General features: G+C 62.1%; 1 protein-coding gene across 3 annotated transcripts in view; it reads right to left on the bottom strand.

Moving 5' to 3' along the window:
- Window positions 1-22,450, bottom strand: part of CHD3 (chromodomain helicase DNA binding protein 3) — a 45,452-nt gene that overhangs the window by 20,549 nt on the left and 2,453 nt on the right. For 2 of the 3 annotated variants that reach the window (XM_069799765.1, XM_069799767.1), the window contains 18 exons: window positions 14,501-14,619; window positions 13,264-13,452; window positions 12,628-12,752; window positions 11,689-11,927; window positions 11,074-11,204; window positions 10,714-10,849; window positions 10,528-10,590; window positions 9,444-9,622; window positions 8,325-8,555; window positions 7,552-7,746; window positions 6,374-6,588; window positions 4,750-4,881; window positions 3,958-4,057; window positions 3,424-3,615; window positions 2,318-2,518; window positions 1,637-1,774; window positions 1,086-1,207; window positions 215-388 (listed from right to left, as the gene is read on the bottom strand). In XM_069799765.1, the coding sequence (XP_069655866.1) occupies window positions 215-388; window positions 1,086-1,207; window positions 1,637-1,774; window positions 2,318-2,518; window positions 3,424-3,615; window positions 3,958-4,057; window positions 4,750-4,881; window positions 6,374-6,588; window positions 7,552-7,746; window positions 8,325-8,555; window positions 9,444-9,622; window positions 10,528-10,590; window positions 10,714-10,849; window positions 11,074-11,204; window positions 11,689-11,927; window positions 12,628-12,752; window positions 13,264-13,452; window positions 14,501-14,619 (2,881 nt within the window). The remainder of the gene's footprint in view (window positions 1-214; window positions 389-1,085; window positions 1,208-1,636; window positions 1,775-2,317; window positions 2,519-3,423; window positions 3,616-3,957; window positions 4,058-4,749; window positions 4,882-6,373; window positions 6,589-7,551; window positions 7,747-8,324; window positions 8,556-9,443; window positions 9,623-10,527; window positions 10,591-10,713; window positions 10,850-11,073; window positions 11,205-11,688; window positions 11,928-12,627; window positions 12,753-13,263; window positions 13,453-14,500; window positions 14,620-22,450) is intronic. The other variant, XM_069799766.1, reaches the window with a different exon arrangement.

Here is a 22,450-nt window from a genome sequence, read left to right as displayed (position 1 = left end):
GGGTGCCTGCCTTCCCCTCTACTTCCCGGGGGACCCAGGCGTTCGGGTGACCCAAGCACCCAGGGGACCCCGGCGTACGTCCGCATGGGACTGAGCTCCACGGACACCGACTCCAATGGACCCCAGTGCCCAGGTGCACCCTTTTCCCACGGATCCCGGCGTCCGGGTGCTTCCCGTCCCACCCCATCCCGAGGGACACGGGTGTCTGACATACTTCTGCATGGGGCTGAGCTCGACACGGACGATGAGCTCGGTCTTGGCCGGCATGTTCTTGAAGACGTCGGCCTTGAGGCGCCGCAGCATGTGGGGACCCAGCAGGTCGTGGAGCTTCTTGATCTGGTCTTCCTTGGAGATGTCAGCAAACTCCTCCAAGAAACCCTCCAGGTTGCTGGGGAGGGGGGACAATGTGACATGGAGAGGGGTGCAGGGACACGGGGATGGGGACGTAGATGGCCACAATGTGGGGAGATACAGGGACAGCCAGGAGGTGGTGGGGTGAGGTGGCATGGGGATGTGGGGACGGCCATGGCATGGGGCACAGTGGGGGACGGTTGTGACACAGAGTGACACAGGGATGGCCGTGGGATGGGGGATGTGGGGACAGCTGTGACGTGGGGGGACACAGGGATGGGGGAACGGCTATGACATGGGAAATGCAGGGACAGCCATGATGTGGGGTGAAGGGGCATGGGGGCAGCAGTGACACGGGGGGACGCAGGGATGGTCGTGACATGGAGGGACACAGGAACGGCTGTGGGACAGGACACACGGGGACAGGCATGACATGGGGGGGACAGAGAGAGAGGCAGGAACAGCAGTGACATGGGGGTGTGGGGACAGTTGTGACATGGCGGGACACAGGGACAGCCATGATGTGGTGGGGCACAGGGGCACAGGGGCATGGGAATGGATGGAAGGGACCCCATGGGAGGGGAGGGGACACCAGGGGACACAGGGTGGGGGGATGCAGGAGCCGCAGGGACACACCAGTGACAGAGCGATGCGGGTGGATGCAGGGGGGGACGGGGGACCTCAGGGCAGGGGAGGGGACAGGAGGGGACACCGGGGGACACAAGGGGACATACTTGAAGCGCTCAGGAGTGAGGAAGTTGAGGAGGTGGAAGAGCTCCTCCAGGTTGTTCTGCAGCGGGGTCCCCGTCAGCAGCAGCTTGTGTTCGATCTTGTACCCGTTCAGCACCCGAAAGAACTGGGGGGACATCACCCATGGACCCCAGCATCCGGGATTGACCCCCCCTGATCCCACCCATGGACCCCAGCATCTGGGAGCGACACCCCCCACACACCCCCAGGGCACCCACCCACAGACCCCAGTGTCTGGGAGCAACCCCTCTGACCCCCATCCAGGCACCCATGGACCCCAATGTCCAGGAGTGACCCCTAATGCCCCCCCCCCCAAGGCACCCATGGACCCTGGCACCTGGGAGCAACTCCCCAGGGCACCCACGGACCCCAGGATCTGGGAGCAACCCCACCACCCCCAGGACGCCAGGATCTGGGAGCACCTCCCAGAGCACCCACAGACCCTGATGTCCAGCAAACGTCACCCACCAACAGCACCCAGAGGACCCAGGTATCTGGGTGCCCCCCCTCCCCAGGGACCCAGGCATCCGGGCACCTTGGACTGGTTGTTCTTGAGGCGGTGGGCCTCATCCACCACCAAGCAAGCCCAGCGGATGGAGCCCAGTGCCGCCTGGTCGATGGTGATCAGCTCGTAGGACGTCAGCAGCACGTGGAACTTCACCTGCGCCTCCCGCTGCCGCGGCCGTCAGCACCCATGGGTGTCCCCCCCACCCCGCCGGAGGACCCCCGCGCCTGGGGCACCCTGACCGACCCCCTGCACCATCACCACCCCGATCCCCCAGGACCTGGCACCCCAAGCCCCTGCACCTCCACCACCTTGACCCCCTGGGACCCCAGTATGAAGCCACCATGTCACCCCAACCCCCCAGGACCCCTGTGTCTGGGATACCCCGACCCCCCAGCACCCTGACCCCCCAGGACTCCCATGTCAGGCCACCCCAGCACCCTGACTCCCTGGGACCCCAATGTCCAGGTCACCCCAACCACCCCTCAGGGATCCAGGCCACCCCCTGGTACCCCAACCCCCCCGGGACCCCTGTGTCTACATCACCCCCAGCACCCCAACACCCTAGGGACCCAGGTGTCTGGGTGCAGCCCCCACACCCTAAAAGGGACCCAGGCATCGGGGTGCAGCCCCCCCACCCCCAAAGGGACCCAGGCATCGGGGTGCAGCCCCCCCCACCCGCCGCCGAGGGGACCCCAGCACCCAGCTCACCTTCATCTTGAAGGCCTTCTTGCCCCCCTTCATGGCGTTGTCATCAAAGGAGAACTCGTTCTCGCGGATGATGGCCCGGCTGTCCTTGTCCCCGGTGTAGGTGACGACGTAGAAGGCGGGGGCCCACATCTGGAACTCCCGCTCCCAGTTGATGATGGTGGAGAGCGGGGCGCTGACGAGGAACGGGCCCTTGGTGTGGCCCTGGGGGACAGCGCGTCACACGGGGACACGGGGACGGGGCCCTTGGGGGACGTGGGGACAGTGTGACACAGGGGGATGGGGGGGGCGGCGTGGGACAGGGTCCTTGGGGGACATGGGGATGGTGTGGCACATGGGGACAGTGTGGAAGGGGGCCTTCGAGAACGTCGGGACAGTGTGGGGTGGTTGTAGGGGTATGAAAATGTCTCCGGTGGCAGTAAGACCCCCATGGGGACATGGGCAGGGACACGGTGACACCCCAGGTTGGCTGATGCCAGCAGCGGGTGATGCCAGAAGCCACGTGGGTGACACTGAGGCCAGGCAGGTAACACCGAGGGCCAAAGGGGAGACCAGGGCCAGGCAGGTGACACCAGTGGCCAGGTGGGTGACACCATGAAGCAGGTAGGTGACACCAGGAGCCAAGCGGGTGACACCAGGGACTACGTGGGTGATATCAAGGCTAGGTGGGTGACACTGGGGGCCAAGTACAAAACACCAAGGCCAAGCGAGTGACACCAGGGACCAGGAGGGAGACACCAGGGCCAAGTAGGAAACACCAAGGCCAGGTGGGTCACACCAGGACCAAGCGGGTGACACCAGGGACCAGGCAGGTGACACCAAGGCCAGGTGGCTGACACCAGGGCCAAATGAGTGACACCAGGGACCAGGCAGGTGACAGCGGGGGCCAAGAGGGAGACACCAAGGCCAAGTAGGAAACACCAAGGCCAGGTGGGTGACACCAGGGCCAAGGAAGTGACACCAGGGACCAGGCAGGTGGCATTGGGGGCAAGGTGGGCGACACGGGGGCCAAAGGGGAGACACCAGGGCCAAGTAGGAAACACCAAGGCCAGGTGGGTGACACCAGGGCCAAACGAGTGACACCAGGGACCAGGCGAGAGCGAGCTCACCTCCTTGTAGAGGGAGTAGAGGAATACGATGGTCTGGATGGTCTTGCCCAGCCCCATCTCATCAGCCAGGATGGTGTCGGTGCTCTGGGCCCAGGAGAAGCGCAGCCAGTTCAGCCCCTCCAGCTGGTAGAGGTGCAGGGTGCCGCCCGTTGCTGTGATGAACCGCGGCTGTGTCTCGTACTTCACCGTCGGCTGCCGGGGAGAGAGCGTCAGCGGGTGGTGGACCCAGGTATCTGGGTGTTCAACCCCCCCTCCAAGCACCCCAGGGGGTCACTGATGCCATGAAGGTCCCAGGGGACCCAGGGTGGTCAACCCCCCACCAGGGCACCCAGGCACCCCAGAGGGTCACCGACGCCCCCAGGCATCTGGGGGACCCCAGGGATGATGGAGGGGACCCAGGCATCCAGGGTGGGGAGGACCCAGGTGTCCAGAGGACTCAAGGGTCCAATGGGAGGGGTCCATAGGGGGGACCCAAGGGTGAGTTGGGGGGGACCCAAATGTCTGGGGGGGACACCCAGGTGTCCGGGCACTCACGTCGTTGGTGGGGGAGTCGGGGGGTCCCTCCCCCGGTGTCTCCTTCTTCTTCTTTTTGTAGCGCCGGGGCTGGGCCGGGTCCTCCCCCATGAACACCTCCCTAGGGACATGGGGGGGGACAGGAAAGAAAGGGGCCACAGGGATATGGGGGCACATGGGGACACAGTGGGCGACAGGAGGAACAGGGACACCAGGGAGGACAGGGAGACGGGGGGTACACAGCGACAAGGAGGGACACCAGGAGGGATGGGGACATGGCAGGGGACACAGAGGGGGCACAGAGACATGGAGGGGACAGGGGACACATGCAGACATGAGGACACAGGGACAACAGAGGGACACAGGGCAGCATGAGGACATTGGGGGACTCATGGGGACACAGGAGCACATGGCCAGTAGGCATGTCCCCATGTCCTCCTTGTGTCCCCATGTCCCCGTGTGCCCATGTCCCCCCATCCCCATATCCCCAGTCTCACCAGTGCTTCCTGTAGGCATATCCCCATATCCCCCCATGTTCCCACATCCTCTTGCCCCCATGATCCTCACTGGTGCTTCCAGCAGGCACATCCCCATGTGTCCCCAGTCCCACCAGCGCTTCCAGCAAGCATGTCCCCATGCTCCCTCGATGTCCCCCCATGTCCCTGTATCCCTCACCAATGCTTCCAGTAGGCATATCCCCATGCCCCGTGCTCCCCCCGTGTCCCCACATCCCTCACTGGTGCTTCCAGTAGGCATATTCCCGTGTCCCCACACTTGTCTCCCTGTCCCTTGCCGTGTCCCCATGTCCCTTACCGGTGCTTCCAGTAGGCCAGCTTGTGGAGGTCATAGTCGGGGATGGGCATCTCGTCCTCCTCCCAGGTGGCCTGGTCGTAGGGCAGGTCCCGCCACTTCACCAGGTAGTGGTACTGCCCCTTCCGGTCCACGCTGCGTGGCACGCCGTCACGCACCGCACCAGGCACCCGGGAGACACCCGGCACCGCGGGGAGCAACAGGCACCATGGGGGCAGTGGGTGTCATGGGGACGACAGGCACCCAGGGGACACCAGGCATCATGGGGCCAAGGGGCACCACGGAGGCAACAGGCACCCAGGGGACACCAGGTGTTGTGGGGACAACAAGAACCCGGGGGAAAATAGACGTCATAGGGGTAATGGGCATTGCAGGGACAACAGACACCTGTGGAACACTGGGCGTCATGGGGGCAACAGGCACCACGGGGACACTGGGCACCGCAGGGGCAATGGGCACCCAGGGGACAACAGGCACCCAGGGGACACCAGGCATCATGGGGCCAACAGGCACCCAGGGGACACTGGGCACTGCGGGGACAACGGGCACCTGGAGGACAGCCGGCACCGCAGGGGGCAACAGGCACCCAGGGGACAATGGGCATCATGGGGGTAATGGGCATCGTGGGGACAACAAGCACCTGTGGGACAATGGGCACCCAGGGGACATCAGGCATCATGGAGACAATGTACACCCACAGGGGACACCAGCCACCCAGGGACAGTGGGTGCCTGGAGACACCAGGCACTGCAGGAACAATGGGCACCCACAGGTGACAGCAGGCACCCATGGGGACTCCGAACACCCCCAGGGACACAGAGCACCCACGGGTGACAGCAGGGACCCATGGGGACACCGGGCACCCATGGGGACACAGGGACAGCCAGGACAATGCAGGGCCAGGCGGGGGTTGCCACGTGCCACCAGGGTGTGGGTGACAGCGGGGCACGTGGAAGGGTCACCCGAGTGACCAAGGGTCACCCGCTGTCACCGGCATCACTGGCTGCCAGCAGGGAGACACTGGAGACACCCCAGTGCAGGGGTCACCCAGGGATGTGGGGTCACCTGGGGACAGGGACACACAGAGAGGACATGGGGTCACATGGGGACATGGGGTCACCTGGGGACAGGGACACATGGAGGGGACGTGGGGTCACTCGGGGACAGGGACACACGGTCACCTGGGGACACAGAGGGGACGTGGGGTCACTCAGACAGGGACACACGACAGGACATGGGGTCACCTGGGGACAGGGACATATGGACAGGACACAGGGTCACCTGGGGACAAGGACACACAGAGGGCACGGGGTCACTCAGGGACAGGGACACACAGGACACGGGGTCAGTCAGGGACAGGGACACCCGGACAGGACACAGGGTCACCTGGGGACAGTGCCCAACTGCTCCCAATAGGGGAGGGGGGGCACCCATGGGTGCTGGGGGTGTCCTTAGAAGACCCAAGTGTGCCCAGTGTCCCCACAGGTGCCAGCAGTGTCCCCAAACCCCACCCAGGCGCTCCCCTACCCCCATGCTGATGCCACCCATCCCCTCCCAATTTGGGGGCGGGGCAAGGGGGCCGGGGGATCCCATGGGCACCATGTAGTACCCATGGGTGCTACCCTACCTGTGGTTGATGATGCGATGCACCGTCATCCACTCGGGTTTGATGCCGTAGCGGTAGAAACGTTCCTCCATCCCCCCGAAAAGGGGGTCCCCCCCGGCCCCCCGTTTCTCGCTCTTGGGGTCATCGTCCCCCGAGCCATAGTCGAGGGGGGGCGGCTCGTCCATGTCGTTCTTGCGCTGGTAGTTGCGGTACATCACCAGGTGGAAGATCTCCAGCTGTGGGAGGGGAACGGGGGGACACACCCCCAAATTAATGGTGGGGGGGAGGGCAACGCCCCCTGCTCCCCCCAGGGGTCCTGGGATGGGGCAGGGTGAGGAATTGGGGTGCTGCTCCTCTCCCCCTGCCCTAGGGACAGGGGTGTCTTGGGGACCTGGGGGGAGCACTGCACATCACAGTGTCCCTGAAGTGGGGATGGTGGGGGGTCCCCAAGATTGGGGATCCCCCCCCAAGGCTGGGGATATCGGGGTGTCCCAAATATTGGGGACCCCACCAGCTGGGGATATCAGCATGTCCCCAAGCCCAGGGACCCTCCCAGGCCCCCCCCCAGCCAGGCATTTTGGGGTGTCACCAGCCCCAGGCCCCCCAGTTGGGGATATCAGGGCGTCCCCAAGCCCAGGGACCCTCCCAGACCCCCCCAGCCAGGTATTTTGGGGTGTCACCAGCCCCAGGCCCTCCAGCTGGGGATACTGGGGTGTCCCCAGTGCTGGGGAACCCCTCACATCCCCCCTGCTAGGTATATCAGGGTGTCACCAGCCCCAGGCCCCCCCAGCTGGGGATACTGGTGTGTCCCCAGTCCTGGGGAACCCTCCAGGTCCCCTCAGCTGGGGATAGTAGGGTGCTCCCAAGACTGGGGACCCCAGTATCAGGACCCCCAAGCTGAATATATCAAGGCACACCAATATCGTGCCCCCCCTGCCCCGAGGGAGTATATAGGGGTCCCCCCAGTATGGCCATCCCCCCGCTGCAAGCTGGGTGTATCAGGGCACCCCAGTATGGGCCCCCCCTTGAGGGAGGTGTATCAGGGTGTCCCCAGTCTCAAGTCCCCCATACACTGGAGCCCCCCCTCACATATCAGGTCCCCCCAACTTGGGTATATCAAGCCACCCCGATATCAGGGGGTAGATGGGGTGCCCCCCCCTCAAGGTTTGGAGGGGGGTACACGTGGGGGCCCCCCATACCTGCAGCTCCTTGATCCAGGAGCAGTGCCAGTAGGAGAGCCCGACCCACTTGACGAAGAACTCGCGCTCGGAACGACCTTGCAACGCTTGGGGGGGCCCCTCGGGGGGGGCCCCGGGGGGGGCAGCCACAGGGGGGGGCGGCTCCCCCCACCGCCAGTACAGGATCTTCTGTACTCGCCCCTTCAGCACCGGGCACTGCAGGGATAAAGGCGGGGACAGCGGGGTTGGGGACAGGGGGGACACGGGGATGGCCGTGTGGTCATGTGATGTGTTGTGTGTCACCCCCCCCCCCCAAAAAAACATCCAGAGCACCCCGGGGAGGGGGGGGGGCAGGTCCCCAGTCCAAGGAGTGGCTGTCCCCAAGGGGTGGCTGCAGCGTCCCTGTGCTGGTCCCATTGCTGTGGTTGTTCTCATCCCTGTCCCTATCAGGTCCCATCGCTGTCCCCAACCCTGAACCACCGCTGTCCCCACTCCTGTCCCCATCACGTCCTGTTGCTGTCCCCAGCATTGAACCATCTCTGTCCCCATCCACATCCTGTCCCTGTCCCCCACCTTGAACCACCTCTGTCCCCATCCTTATCCTGTCCCTGTCCCCAAACTTAAGCCAACCCTGTCCCCATCCTCACGCTGTCCCCACACCCATCCCTGTCCTGTCCCCACCAGGTCCTTGTCCCGTCCCTGTCCCCATCCCTGCCCCATCCCCACCAGGTCGTCCCCCCACCTCCTCCCTCCCCACCCCACCCCTGTCCCCACTCTCCCCCGTGTCCCCGTACCGTGCAGCGGGGACAGAGCCACTCGCCGTTGGGGACCTCAGGCAGGGGGGGGTTGAGGCAGTGGATGTGGTAGGAGGAGACGCAGGCATCGCAGCAGAGCAGCTCCCCGCCGTCCTTGCACACCCGGCAGTACTCCATGTGGTCGTCCTCCTCCTCCTTCTCCCCTTCCTCCTCCTCCTCTTCCTCCTCTTCCTCCTCCTCCTTCGCTTCCCACTGCACCCCCTCCTTCTCCTGAGTAACACCAGGTGTCAGGCACCCCAAACCTCCTGGGGATGGCCCCAAAACAGCAGCCAGGGACACCCAAACCTCCTGGGGACCCCTTGAGGGACACCCAACCTCCTGGGGATCTCCCCCAGGGACACCCAAACCTCCTGGGGACACCCAACCTCCTGGGGACGTCCCCCAGGGAACATCGAAACCTCCTGAGGACATGCCCAGGGACACCCAAATCCCCTGGAGACACACCCAAAACCACCCTAGGGACACCCAGGGACACCCTGAGGGACCCCCAAAGCCCTCTACCAGGGACCTCCGCTACAGACACCTAAATTCCCCCAGGGACCCCCACCCCCTAGGGACCCTCTAAACCCCTGTAGGATCCCTCCAGGGACCTCCCAAACTCCCTGAGGAACCCCTTAGGGACCCCCAAACCCTCCCAGGGACCCCCATTCATCCCCCAGGATCCTCCTAGTGACCCCCAAAACCCCCCAGGGACCCCAAACTGCCCCCAGGATCCCCTTAGGGACCTCCAAACTGCCCCAAGGACCCCTAAAATGCTGCCAGGGACAGCTAAATCCTTCCCAGGGACCCCCAAACCCCCTCAGGATCCCCCGAGGAACCCCCAAACTGCCCCCAGGATCCCCTTAAGGATCCCCAAACTGCCCCAAGGACCCCTAAAGCACCCCAGGGACCACGAAATCCCTCCCAGGGACCCCCAAACCCCCTCAGGAACCCCTAGTGACCCCCGAACTGCCCCAAGGACCCCTAAAGCCCCCCACAGGGGCCTCCAAAATGCTCCCAGGGACCACTAAATCCTTCCCAGGGACCCCCAACCCCCCCCAGAATCTCCCCTAGGGACCCCCCCAAGCCCCCACCCCATCCCCCCGTCCCGCAGCTCACGCAGTGGGGGCAGCTCCAGCGTCCCTCGGGCGCGCGGTCAAGCTCGGGGTCGAGGCAGACAAGGTGGTAGGCGCGGGGGCAGGTGTCGCAGAGGATGATCTCCCCGCCCTGCTGGCACACCTCGCAGTAGTCCTGGTGGTCCGTCTCGTAGCCGTCCCCCTCCTCCTCTGGCCCTGGCCCTGCGGGGATGCCACGCACCGCCCGCTGCCACCCGGATTGATGGGGGGGACAACAGGGGAGTGCCGGGGACAGGGGGATGGGGACGTGGGGGCACTGGGGATGGGGGCTGAGGGACACTGGGGGCACCCAGAGACGGGGGTGCAGGGGCACTGGGGATGGGGGCACTGGGGATGGGGGTGCAGGGGCACTGGCAGCACTGGGGACACCCAGAGGCAGGGGTGCAGGGGCACTGGGGATGGGGGACACTGGGGATGGCGACATGGGCACTGGAGGATAGGGGCATGGGAACACTGGGAATGGGGGTGCTGGGGGACAGAGGCATGGCGATACCAGGGGACAGGGACACTGGGGACACCCAGGGACAGGGGCACTGAGGATGGGGACATGGGGACACTGGGAACAGGGGTGCTGGGGGACAGGGACATGAGGGCACTGGGAACAGGGGCACAGGGGGATGGGGACACGGGGGATGGGGACACTGGGGATGGGGACATGGTGGCACTGGGGATAGGGGTGCTGGGGACACTACAGATGGGGCACTGGGGGACAGGGGCACTGCGACACCAGGGGCACTGGGTGGATGGGAGCACTGGGACACAGGGACGTGGTGGCACCAGGCACATGGGCACTGGGGACACCAGCACACCAGGGGACAGGGACATGGGGACACTGGGATATCTGGAGATAGGGACAGTGGGGACACCAAATGCCCAGGAGAGACGGTGGGGACAGGGAGAGGGACATGGGGACACCGCTACACCCCTTGGAAGAAGCCAGGGGCTGGGGACCCCCCGGACGCCACCACCGACACGGGGAAGGGACCGAGGACCCCGCTCAGGGGGACATCACAGGCTTGGGGACCCCGGGTGACAACATGGGGACAGCGGGGAGTGGGGTGTCTCACCGTGCGCGGGCGCCGCGCCCGTCCCCACGGGGCCGCGCTCCCGGCTGAGGCCGGCGCAGGGGGCTGCAAGGAAAGAGGTTGGGGGGGACGGGACGGGATGGGGGTGTCACTCGGCGTCCCCGCCGTGGGGTCTGGGGTGGGGGTGGTGGTGGCACCCGGGGACCGGTGACACTTGGGGACACTCACCCTTCTTTTTCTTGCGGCCAGGACGTCCTCGCTTGAGCTTCTTGAGGCGGGTGGTGGGGTCGGGGCGGGTGGTCGCACCCAGCACCCCAGGGCTTTCGGCGTCCGACTCCTCCTCTGCCTCCCCTGCGTCCTCGCTCTGCCCGGGGACAGCAAGTGACACCGGGGACAGCAGGTGGCATTGGGGGACAAGGGGATACGGGGGACAAGGGGATGGGGAGACCAGGGGGTGAGGGGCACAGGGAGACATGGGGCCGTAGGGAGGGGTGCCACCACTTGGGGACACTGGGGGACAGGAGGGGACCCAGGTGTCCAGGCACAAGCCCCCCCACCCCATAGGGGACCCAGGCTTCTGGGCCCTACCGAGCTGCTCTTCTTGCGCTTGCCACCCAGGACACCCAGTTTGATTTTCAGCGGCGCCATCTTTCTCCCCTTCATCTTCCTCTTCAGCTCTGGCACCCGCGGGCTCTTGCTGCGTTTCTTGTGGCCGGGACCTGTGGGGGGACCCGGGTGTTTGGGGTGGGGGGGGACACCCCGGTATCCGGGCACCCCCTTCCCCAGCCCCATGAGGACCCTAGGGACACCCCAAATTCCCCCAGCATCTTCCTAGGGACCCCCAAACCTCCTAGGGAATGCCCCAACCCATCCCAGTGACCCCCAAACTGGCCCCCAGATCCCCCTACAGACCCCCCGCCCCAAAAAGGATCCCTAAAGCCTCCCCAGGGACCCCCAAAGTCCCCCAGGATCACCCTAGGGACTCCCCAATCTCCCCCAGGGACCCTTGACCCACGAGGACCCAGGGATCTGAGCACCCCTTCCCCAAGCCAGGCAAGGACCCAGGCATCTGGGTACCCCTCCCCAAATCAGGCAAGGACCCAGGCATTCAGTGGGGGGACACCCAGGTGTCCTGGAAGGGACCCAGGCACCCCCCTCCCCAAACCCGATGAGGACCCAGGTGTTTGGGGGGGACACACCCACCTTTGCCTTCCTTGGTCTTGGCCTTGCGCAGGGGCGGGGGGGGGGCCTCGGGGGCCACGGCGGCCACGGCTGCGGACACTTGCTCAGCCACGGCGGCGGCAGCGGCGGCAGCAGCGGCAGCCACGGCAGCAGCGGAGCCTTTGAAGGGGTTGTTGGCGCTGAATTCCCGCCACTTGGCCCCCAGGATGGTCATCATCTTCGACATGGGGATTTTGGGGTTCTTCTTGGCGATCAGGGGCCTGATGCGGGGGGGAGGGAGGGAGGGAGGTGGGCTGGGAACCCCGGCATCCAGGGCACCCAGGTGACCAGGGGGAACTGGGGAACCCAGGTGTCTTAGGGGGCACCCAGGGTCCACTGATGCTCCCCACAGACCTCTTTCACCCCAAGGTGTCCTAATGGCCCCCCAGCACCCCGAGGTGCCCCCCAAGATGTCCCCATAGTCCCCCAGGACCCCAAGGTACCCCTGTGCCCCCCCAGCCCTCTGATGTGTCCCCCCAACACCCTGAGGGCACCCCCAAGCACTCCAAGCTGCCCTAAAATCATCCCCACAAGCACCCTGAAGTGTCCCCCAGCACCCAGAGGGACCCTCCAGGACCCCGAGGTGTCCCTGTAGTCCCCCAAGACCCTGAAGAGCCCCTGGCACCCAGAGGGACACCCCCCCAGGATGCTGGCATGGCCCACAGCACCCCAGGGTGCCCCACCATCCCCCTGAAGTGTCCCCCAGAACCTTGAGAAGACCTAAAAGAACCCCCACCATCCCCCTGAAGTGTCCCCCAGCACCCAGAGGGACCCTCCAGGACCCCGAGGTGCCCCACTCCATCCCCTCAACGGGTCCCCCAGCATCCTGAGATGCCCTAAAAAGTGTCCCCAGCACCCAGAGGGACCCTCCAGGACCCCGAGGTGCCCCGCAGCCCCCCAAGGGTGCCCCCCCAGCCTCACCTCATGAACTGGCTGAAGGCCTTGTAGTTGGTGAGGGTATGATAGTCCTCCTCAGTGAAGACATGGTCCACGTCCTCCAGCCCCCAGGCCCCCAGCAACTGTGCCGAGGACTTCTGCTCCACCGCCTGCACCGGGGAGGGGGGGGACACAGGGAGACACGGCCAGGCAGTGGGGGGACACACAACAGAGACCAACACCAGGACATGGAGAGGGGGACAAGAAACACACAGGAATAGGGACAGAGAGAAGGAAGAGACATGTCACCTGTCAAGTCCCCCACAGGCCCTGAGACGGGACGCCCACGAGGACCCACACGGGCAACGGGACCCCCCACAGGCACCCACACAGGTGTCAGGACCCTCAAGGGCACCCATATGGGTGACAGGGCCCCCATGAACACCCACATGGCAATGGGACCCCCACAGGTCGGTCCCCACACAGCGACAGGACCCCCACGAGGACCCCCACGGGCACCAACACAGGTGACAGGACCCCCCATGGAAGACAGGACCCCCATGGGCCCCAACACAGGGATGGGACCCCCACAGGCACCCACATAGGGTAGCACTGTGCACCCAGGTGCTCGCCCCCACCCCACTGAGTACCCCCCCCTCACTGGGTGCCTCCTGGTCATACCTTCACCTTCTGCCCCCCCTCCTCATCGGCCTTTTTCCGTCTTTTTGTTTTCTTCTCCTTCTTCTCACGGTGCTTCCGCCGCCGTTTCCTGGCCGCCCCCCCAGAGTCACTGCCACCGCTCTCCGACTTCTCCCGGTACTCTTCCCGCTGGTATTCCTCCCGCTCCGACTCCAGCTCATCTTCGCTCACCTGAAACCACCAGCCAGTGTTCATCCTTGGTGCCCATCACCCCTTGTGGGGCCCATCAGCTGCCCCAAGACCCCCGTCAGCTGCCCCAGGACCCCGTCTGTTGCCCCCAACCCCATCAGCCGCCCCAAGACCCCGTCACCTAACCCTGTCACCCATCCCCAGACCCCGTCAACCGACACCAGACACCGTCACCCATCCCCAGACGCCATCAGCCATCCCCAGGGCCCATCACCCCTCTCCAGGGCCTGTCAGCCACCCTGAGACCTCCATCAGCTGCCCCAAGACCCCGACGGTTGCCCCCAACCCCATCAGCTGCTACGAGACCCCATCAGCTGCCCCCAGACCCTGTCAGCGATGCTGAGAGTCTGCCATGCATCCCCAGGCCCCGTCACCCATTCCCAGACCCCATCAGGTGCCTTGAGACCCCATCAGTCACCCCAAGACCCCATCCATCATCCCCAAACCTTGTCCATCGAGCCCAGACCCTGTCAGCCACCCTGAGACCTCCATCAGCTGCCGCGAGACCCCACCAGTTGCCCCCAAGAGTCCGTCACCCACCCCCAGACCCTGTCACCCACCCCGAGACCTCCATCCATTGTCCCCAGACCCCATCCTCCATGCCCAGATCTCATCCATCAACCTGAGATCCTGTTAGCCAACCCAAAAGCCCCATAAACTGCCTTGAGACCCCATCAGGCACCCTGAGAGTCTGTCAGCCATCCCCAGACCCCCATCCACCATTCCCAGACCCCATCAGCTGTCCCCAGCCACCATCAGCCGTCCCTGAGAGTCTGTCACCTGTCCCCAGGCCCTGTCCATCATTCCCAAACCCTGTCACCTGTCCCCAGACCCTGTCAGCTGCCCTGAGAGCCTGTCACCCATCCCCAGACCCCATCCATCATACCCAGACCCCATCCATCATACCCAGACCCCATAAGCCGACCTAAGACTCTTGTCACCCGTCCCCAGACCCCATCACCCATCCCAGACCCCATCAGCCACGCCAGAGGACCCAGGCATTCAGGCAGGGTGTCCCAGGGGAACTCACCAGTTTTTTCCGTTTCCGTGGTTTTCCAGGTTTATTTTCCTTCTGCTTCCGGGGACCCCGTTTCTTCTTCTTCACCCCCAGGGCCCCCTCGAGGCCCCGCAGCAGCTCGTCATCACCGTCTGCAGGGACACGGCAGCCTGAGCCATGGGGACACACGCTGGCGGCGGACAGGGACGGGTGGCTGTGCGAGGTCCCCTCCGCGGCCGCTCGGACGGTGACATGCAGGAAGATAGGTGATGGGGACAGTCAGCTGCGCCAAGGTCCCCTCTGTGGCCACCAGGACAGTGACACACAGTAAGACAGGTGACAGGGATGTGTGACCAAAATGAGGCCTCCTCAGTGGCCACCAACCCACTGACACACACAGAGGCAGGTGATGGGGACAGGTGGCCATGCTAAGGTCCCCTCTGTGGCCACCATGGTTGTGACATGCAGCAAGACAGGTAACAGGGACAAGCACCCACACTGAAGTCCCCTCCACAGCCACCAGGACTGTGACACACACAGAGACCGCTGATGGGGACAGGCGGCCACACTGAGGTCCCCTCTGATGCCACCAGCCCACTGACACGCACAGAGACAGGTGACAGGGAACCACGCTGACATCCCCTATGCGGCCACCAGGATGGTGACACGCAGCAAGACGTGCAACAGGGACAGGCGGCCACACTGAGGTCACCTCCACGACCACTGCCACGGTGACACACATGAAGATGGGTGACAGCCACAGGTGGCCACACTGAGGTCCCTGGGATGGTGACACATGGGAAGGTGGGTGACAGGGACAGTCAGCTGCACCGAGGTCTCCTCCGTGGCTTGCTGACATGCGGTGAGGCAGGTGACAGGGACAGGCGGCCACACTGAGGTCCCCTCTGTGGCCACCAGACCACTGAAACACACAGAGGCGGATGATGGGGACAGGCAGTCACGTTGAGGTCCCCTCCGGTCACGCACACAGGAAGACAAGTGACAGCCACAGGCAGCCACACTGAGGTCCCCTCTGTGGCCACCAACCCACTGACACACACAGAAACAAGTGACAGGGACAGGCAACCATGCTGAGATCACCTCCATGCCCACCGGCTCACTGAGATGTGGTGAGGTGGGTGACAAGGACAGGTGGCCACACCGAGGCCCCCTCTGCGACCACTGGTGCACTGACAGACACATGAAGACGGGTGACAGCCACAGGCGGCCATACTGAGGTCCCTTCCATAGCCACCAGCTCACTGACATGCGGTGAAGCAGGTGACAGGGACAGGCGACTACACTGAGGTCCCCTCTGCAGCCACTGGCATGGTGACACGCAGCAAGTCGGGTGACGGGGACAGGCAACTACACTGAGGTCCCCTCCACGACCACCAGTCCGCTGACAGACACAGAGGTGGGTGATGGCCACAGGTGGCCACGCTGAGGTCCCTGAGATGGTGACACACAAGGAAGGCGGGTGATGGGGACAGTCGACTGTGCTGAGCATCGCTCCATGGCCACTGGCTTGCTGACACGCGCTGAGGCGGGTGACAGGGACAGGCGGCCATGCCGAAGTCCCTTCTGTGGCCACCAGCACAGCGTCACACACGGAGGCGGGTGATGGGGACAGGCCACCAGGCTGAGGTCTCCTCTGTGGCCACCAGCCCACTGACACACATGGAGGCGGGTGACGGGGCACAGGTGGCCACACTCGGGTCCCCTCTGTGGCCAGTGGGTGACAAGGACGCACCAGCACCCGCCTTCCCCTGGCAGAAATGAGTCCAAAATCGGCCTCCCAAAAACTCAGCACTGCAATTACCTTTTTACCCTGGTTTTTGACCCAAAACCAACTGACCTTTGGTCGGGCCTTTGAAGCAGAAACATTTTGGGGAAAAACCCAACTTTTGGGGCAAAACTCAAGGAAAATAAAACCAGCAGCCACAGCCCGAGGCCCCTCCACTGACAGTACTGGCAACACCCACTCACGTCATGAAAAAAAGGTAAAAAAACACCAGAAATGGGATTGGGGGGCATTTCCCCAAAGCCTGTTTTCCACCATATTTTGGGGTGAAATCACAGGATTTTGGGGGATATTTGGGGTAATTCTGTGGTGTTTTACCCCACTGGAAATTCAACACCAACCCGCCAAGCAGATTTCTATGGCTCCGTGGCTGGCATGCCCAATGCTGGAGCATCGTTAATGCTAAATTAATTAGCTGCGCAGGCGCCGTACCCTAAAATCCTCCTGGAAATGCCCCGTGGCGGGGCGGGGGGGGTGTTACCCCAAAAACGAGGCCCCCAACCACCGGCACAACCCCCTGGGTTCTTTCTCCCCGTCTTCCCATGAGCAGGAGCCCCTTTTTCCTCCTTTTTTTCCCTAAAAAGCATCGAGGGATCAACTGCTCGGCAGAATCGCTCCACTCCGGCTGATCGTCCCCAGCCAACCACCGGTAGAGGATTTCCCAGCTGCTCACCCCAGGGGACACCGGTGTCACCGTGACAGTGACCAACCACTGGCAGAGGATTCCCCAACCCCTCACCCGGGGGATGCCCGTGTCAGCGTGACCAACCGCCGGCAGCGGTGGATTCCCCCCTCTTTGACCCTAAAAGCGATCAACGGCTCGGCACAACCGCTCCACTCTGGCTGACAGTCCCCAACCGCTGGCAGAGGATTTCCTAACCGCTCACCCGGGGGGGATGCCGGTGTCACCGTGACGGTGACCAACCGCCAGCAGAGGATTTCCCAACCTCTTGGCCGAGGGCCACCGGCGTCCCCGTGACAGGGGCCACCGAGAATCCCTGAGGACCGTCCCCGGGGCGGTGACACCTACATCCGTGTCATGGCCTTGGCTGTCCCCGGTGTTTTTGGCAGCCGGTCGGGGTGAAGCCCGGGAGAGGTGTCACATCTGCCCGGCGGCTCTTGCAACGAGCTGGCACGTCCTCAGCCTGGCGTGTGTGTGTGTGTCCCCCGCCGACGTCACCCGTCCGCCCCCATAAATCACAACCGGCGCTTGCTGACAGGTCCCAGCCGACCGCCGGCGGTCAGGGATGAAGCTCACCGCCGCCGCTGCCGCCGGGGAGGGAACCCCTGGTGTCCCCGAGCCGCGAAGGGAAGGCGAGGGGGGGGGGTCCGGGAGGGTGACGGCGGGTGCCAAGTTTGGCGTGGGGAGAGGAAGCAACACCCGGCGCCGCCGGGGTCACATTCCTGCCTAATCCCTTGGCACCGCCGGCCAGCCTGCTGCCAGACCGCTGCCGGCAGGGTCCGGGGACAGGCGACGCTGCCGGGACCACCCGGATAACGCCAGCCCCCCCCGTTCTGGGCGTGCAGGGCCGGGGGGGCGGGGGGGCGACGCCGGAAAATGGTAACAGGGGACAAAAAAAAAAAAAAAAAAAAAAAAAGGCAATCAAAAAAAACCACCCCCACCCCCCCTTTTTCTTTTCCTGCTTTTTTCCGGGCCGGGCTGGATCCTGCCCTCCCTCTTCCCCCTCCACCAATTTCCCCCACCACCACGTTGTTCCCCCCCCTCCTCGCCCACCGTCACCTTCGGGTGCTCCCCGCAGGACACAGCCGCTCGCCGGGACGGGGCTCAGCCCCACCAGGCCTGATCCTGCCATTTTGGGGGGTGTTTCCCCCCTCAACACCTCTTCTTCCCCCCCCCATCCCATTCCTGCCCGCCCCCCCCCCACGACCAGCAGACATGCGCGGGGAGCCGGGGCGCGTTGGCAAACCATCAACGAGAATTTTCCACACACGTGACGTTCCCACTCCCCGCACCTCGAGAAAAAAAAAAAAACGTAGACACCCGGACCGAGGGGGGGGGGTGATGGAGGGGGGGGAAAGGCGCACACCCGCTCGCTGCCTGCGCCGGCAGGCAGCTGCCAGACACAAAGCACCCCCCCCCCCCCCAACCTCGGGCGGCCACGGCGGCGAACAGGCACGAGAAAAAGATGGGAAAAAAAAAAAAAAAGGAGAAAATTAATGAAAATTAACAGCGAGCGTGCAGAAAGGGGAAAAAGGTGAAAAAAATGGGAAAAAGAGAAAAAAAAAGGAAAAATCAAGAGGGGAGTGATTCTGCAAAAGGGGAGGAAAGAGTTTGAACAAAGAAAGAGGTGAGGTGTCCTCAAAAATGGGGGAAAAAAAGGGAAAAAATGAGGCAAACGGGGCACTGAGGCACCAGTTTTTCCCACAGTGGAAAAAAATCGCCAGTTTGGCTCTTCTTGGGGGTTTTACCCCGTTTTCTGGCTGGCCCCGGTGGTGGGGCAGCCGGCCGGGCCTTTGGTCCACAACTTGGTGACACAGTGGAAAAAAAGCCCTCAACTTTTTGCCTGGATTTTGGCTTTTTTGGTTTTTTTTAAATGAAAATTTGTCGGTGTGGGTGCTCCCCCCCGCCTCCCGGCACTCAAACCGCCGCCGCGTCCCTGGTCGACGCCATTGTTCTCAGCCGGGACGGGCTGGAAATGGCAAAAATAGGGAAAAAAAGGAAAAAATAATAAAAAACCCCAACAAAAACCCAACAAGTTTCAGCTGCAGAGGAGGGGGAGGGGGTCAGCTTTCTGCTGGGGAAGTGGGGAAAAAGTGTTTTTTCACCTCAAGTCCGGGGAACCCTGAGTGCCCAGCTCGCTGTCCGGAGGGGGACAGACGGACAGACAGACGGAGGCTGGCCTCCCGCTGCTCCTGCTCCGGGGAGAAACGTTAAAAATGTGCAATACTGCTGTTCTGGGGAGAAAAAAGTTAAGAAAAATAGCTATTATTGGTGCTATGGGTAGGAAAAACTTTAAAAAATGGGTATTAGGGCTGCTCTGGACAGAGAAAAGTTTAAAAAAAACCCAGGTATCAGGGTTGTTCTGGGGAGAAAAAAAGTTTAAAAAAGTTAATTTAGGGGCTGATTCAGGGACATCCGTGCAGCCCCACATGGAGCATTTGCAGGACTGGGGCTGCGGAGGGAAAAAATAATTAAAGAATTGCCAAAAAAGCCAAGAAAAAGCCAAAGGAAATGGCCAGGGAAGCAGCAGCAGCTTGGGGAGGCTGTGCTGGAAAGTCAGATTTGCCCGTTTCAAAGCGGGTTTGGGGGGGAAAAGAAGTGGGGCTAAAATCCAAATATACCCATTTCTGAGTTTTTCTGGAAAAGAGGGAACTCTAAAATCTGAATTTACCCATTCATGAGCATTTTGGAGAGATCTAAAATCCAAATCTCCCCATTTATGAGCATTTGGGGGGGGAAGGGGGGGTGTCTCAAATCCAAATTTACCTTTTTCTGAGCATTTTGGAACAAAGAAAGGGTTCTAAATTCTAAATTTACCAATTCCTGAGCAAATGGGGAGTTCTAAAATCCAGATCTCCCACTTTCTGAGCATTCTCGGGGGCGGGGGGGGGAAGGGGGGGAGTCTCAAATCCAAATTTACCTATTTCTGAGCATTTTGGGACAAAGAGAAGGTTCTAAATCCCAAATTTACCCATTTCTGAGGATTTGGGAGAGTTCTAAAATCCAAATCTCCCCATTTTTGAGCATTCTGGGGCACGGGGGGAAGGGGGGCTCTAAAATCCAAATTTACCTTTTTCTGAGGATTTTGGGGAGCTCCAAAATCCACATTTACCCATTTCTGAGCACTGTTGGGGAAAAAAAAGGGGGGGGGGGGGCTAAAATCCAAATTTATTCATTTCTAACCTATTCCAGAAAAAGAAAGCCTTCTAAACTCCAAATTTACCCATTTATGAGCTTTTCCGGAATAGAGGGAGTTCTACATTCCGAATTTACCCCTTTCTGAGCATTCGGGGGGAGGAAGAGGGGGTCTCAAATCCAAATTTACCTCTTTCTGAGCATTTTGGGGACAAAGAGAGGGTTCTGAAATCCAAATTTACCCATTTCTAAGCTTTTCTGGAAAAAGAAGGAGTTTTAAGATCCAAATTTGCCCATTTCTGAGCATTTTTGGGAGCTCTAAAATCCGCATTTACCCATTTCTGAGCATTGTTGGGGGAAAAAGGGAGGTGGTCTAAAATCCAAATTTACTCATTTCTAAGCTTTTCCGGAAAAAGAAAAGCTTCTAAAATCCAAATTTACCCATTCTTGAGCATTTTCAAAGTGAGCTTTAAAAAAATCAAAGCTGCTTTTTCAATCCGACTGGCCACTTTGGGCTCCGAGACGCCTTTTTCCCCCCTGCTGCTGTAGGCCAAACCAGAAAAAGCAAAAAAATCATATTCAGAAAGGAAAAACACTTCCCATTTTGCACAGAAACAGTCAATTTTAGGTCCCCGCCTCAGGCAAAACCGCCAGAAAAGGTGACTGCAACGCCAAACCGTCCCCACGCTGGCAAATCCAGGTGTTGGGGACCCGCCTGGGTACCCGAGCTGAGGAAAATGGGCGTTTTTTGCACTAAATCCTTCCCCCCCCGCCCCGTTTCTCACATTTTTTAACACCCGCACATGGCCCTGAGGGAGGAAATCTCAGCTGAAGCAGTGGCACGCACCCGAACGGGGCAAGTTTGGAGGGTGAAAACCTGCTCCAAAACTACCAGTGGTGCCAAAATTTTGGGTGAAGGCACAGCTGAGCTGCCAACACTGAGGAGTGGAGCTTGAGAAACACAACAAACTACAATAAAACACAATAAAAGACAATACAACACAATAAAAGACAATAAAAGGGTCCCTTTGGGCCCAGGATAAGCCAGCGCTGGGATGTCAATGGCTCCTGGGGACTTTGGGTCCATCCTGGAGGGGGTTTTGCATGGTGACATCCGTGACTCCCGAAACCATCGGCACCCAACCCCCCCGTCAAGGGGTGCAACAACCGCTCCGGGTCCTGTCAGGCACACAACAGCCCCCATCGCCCCCCGCCATGGGGTGCAACAGCCATCCTAGATCCTGTCAGGCGCCCAACACCCATCATCCTTCAGCGCAGGGTGCAACAACCAACCTGGGTCCTGCCGAGCACCCAACAGCACCCATCACCCCGTACCATGGAGCGCAACAACCATCCTGGATCCTGTCAGGTGCACAACAGCACCCATCACCCCACAACTGCCTGGGTGCAACAACCACCCTGGGTGCTGTCAAGGCGTGCAACAGCACCCATGACCCTTCACCATGGGGTGCAACAACCAACCTGGGTCCTGCCAGGCACCCAACAGCCCCCCTTGCCCCACAACTGCCTGGATTCCTCTCAGGCACCCAACAGCTCCCATCACAACACACCATGGGGTGCAACAGCCACCCCAACTCCTGTCAGGCACCCAACTGCCCCCATCCCAACGTACCACGGGGTGCAACAACAATCTTTGGTCCTGTCAGGCACAAAACGGCCCGCGTCATGGGGTGCAACAGGCGCCCTGGGCCCTGCCAGGAGCCCTACAGCACCCATTACCCTACAACTGCCTGTCAGACCCCCAACAGCACCCATCACCCCACACCATGAGGTGCAACAACCATCCTGGATCCTGTCAGGCTCACAACAGCACCCATCACCATACAGCACACTGTGCAACAACCGCCCTGGGTCCTACCAGGTGCATGGCACCCATCACCCCACACCACAGGGTGTAACAACCACCCTGGGATCCTGTCAGGCACACGACAGCCCCCCGTCACCCCACACCACAGGGTGCAACAACGGCCCTGGGATCCTGTCAGGCACCCAACAGCACCTGTCACCCCACACCATGGGGTGAAACAACCACCCTGGGATCCTGTCAGGCTCCCAACAGCACCCACCACCCCACAGTGCAACAACGACCCTGGGTAATACCAGGCACGCAACAGCCCCCATCACCCCACACGACAGGGTGCAACCACCGTCCTGGATCCCGCCAGGCACATTACGGCACCCATCATCCTACACCACGGGGTGCAACAACCATCCTGGACCCTGCGAGGTGCCCACCAGCCCCCCTTGCCCTACAACTGCCTGGGTTCCTGCCAGGCACAGAACAGCCCCCATGGCCCCACACCACGGGGTGAAACAACCACCCTGGGGTCCTGTCAGGCAC

This window comes from Haliaeetus albicilla, chromosome 13 (assembly GCF_947461875.1).
Source record: "Haliaeetus albicilla chromosome 13, bHalAlb1.1, whole genome shotgun sequence".
Classification (NCBI taxonomy): Eukaryota; Metazoa; Chordata; class Aves; order Accipitriformes; family Accipitridae; genus Haliaeetus; species Haliaeetus albicilla.
The sequence above is the reverse complement of the archived record's forward strand: the minus strand, read 5'-3'. Positions and strand labels throughout refer to the sequence as shown.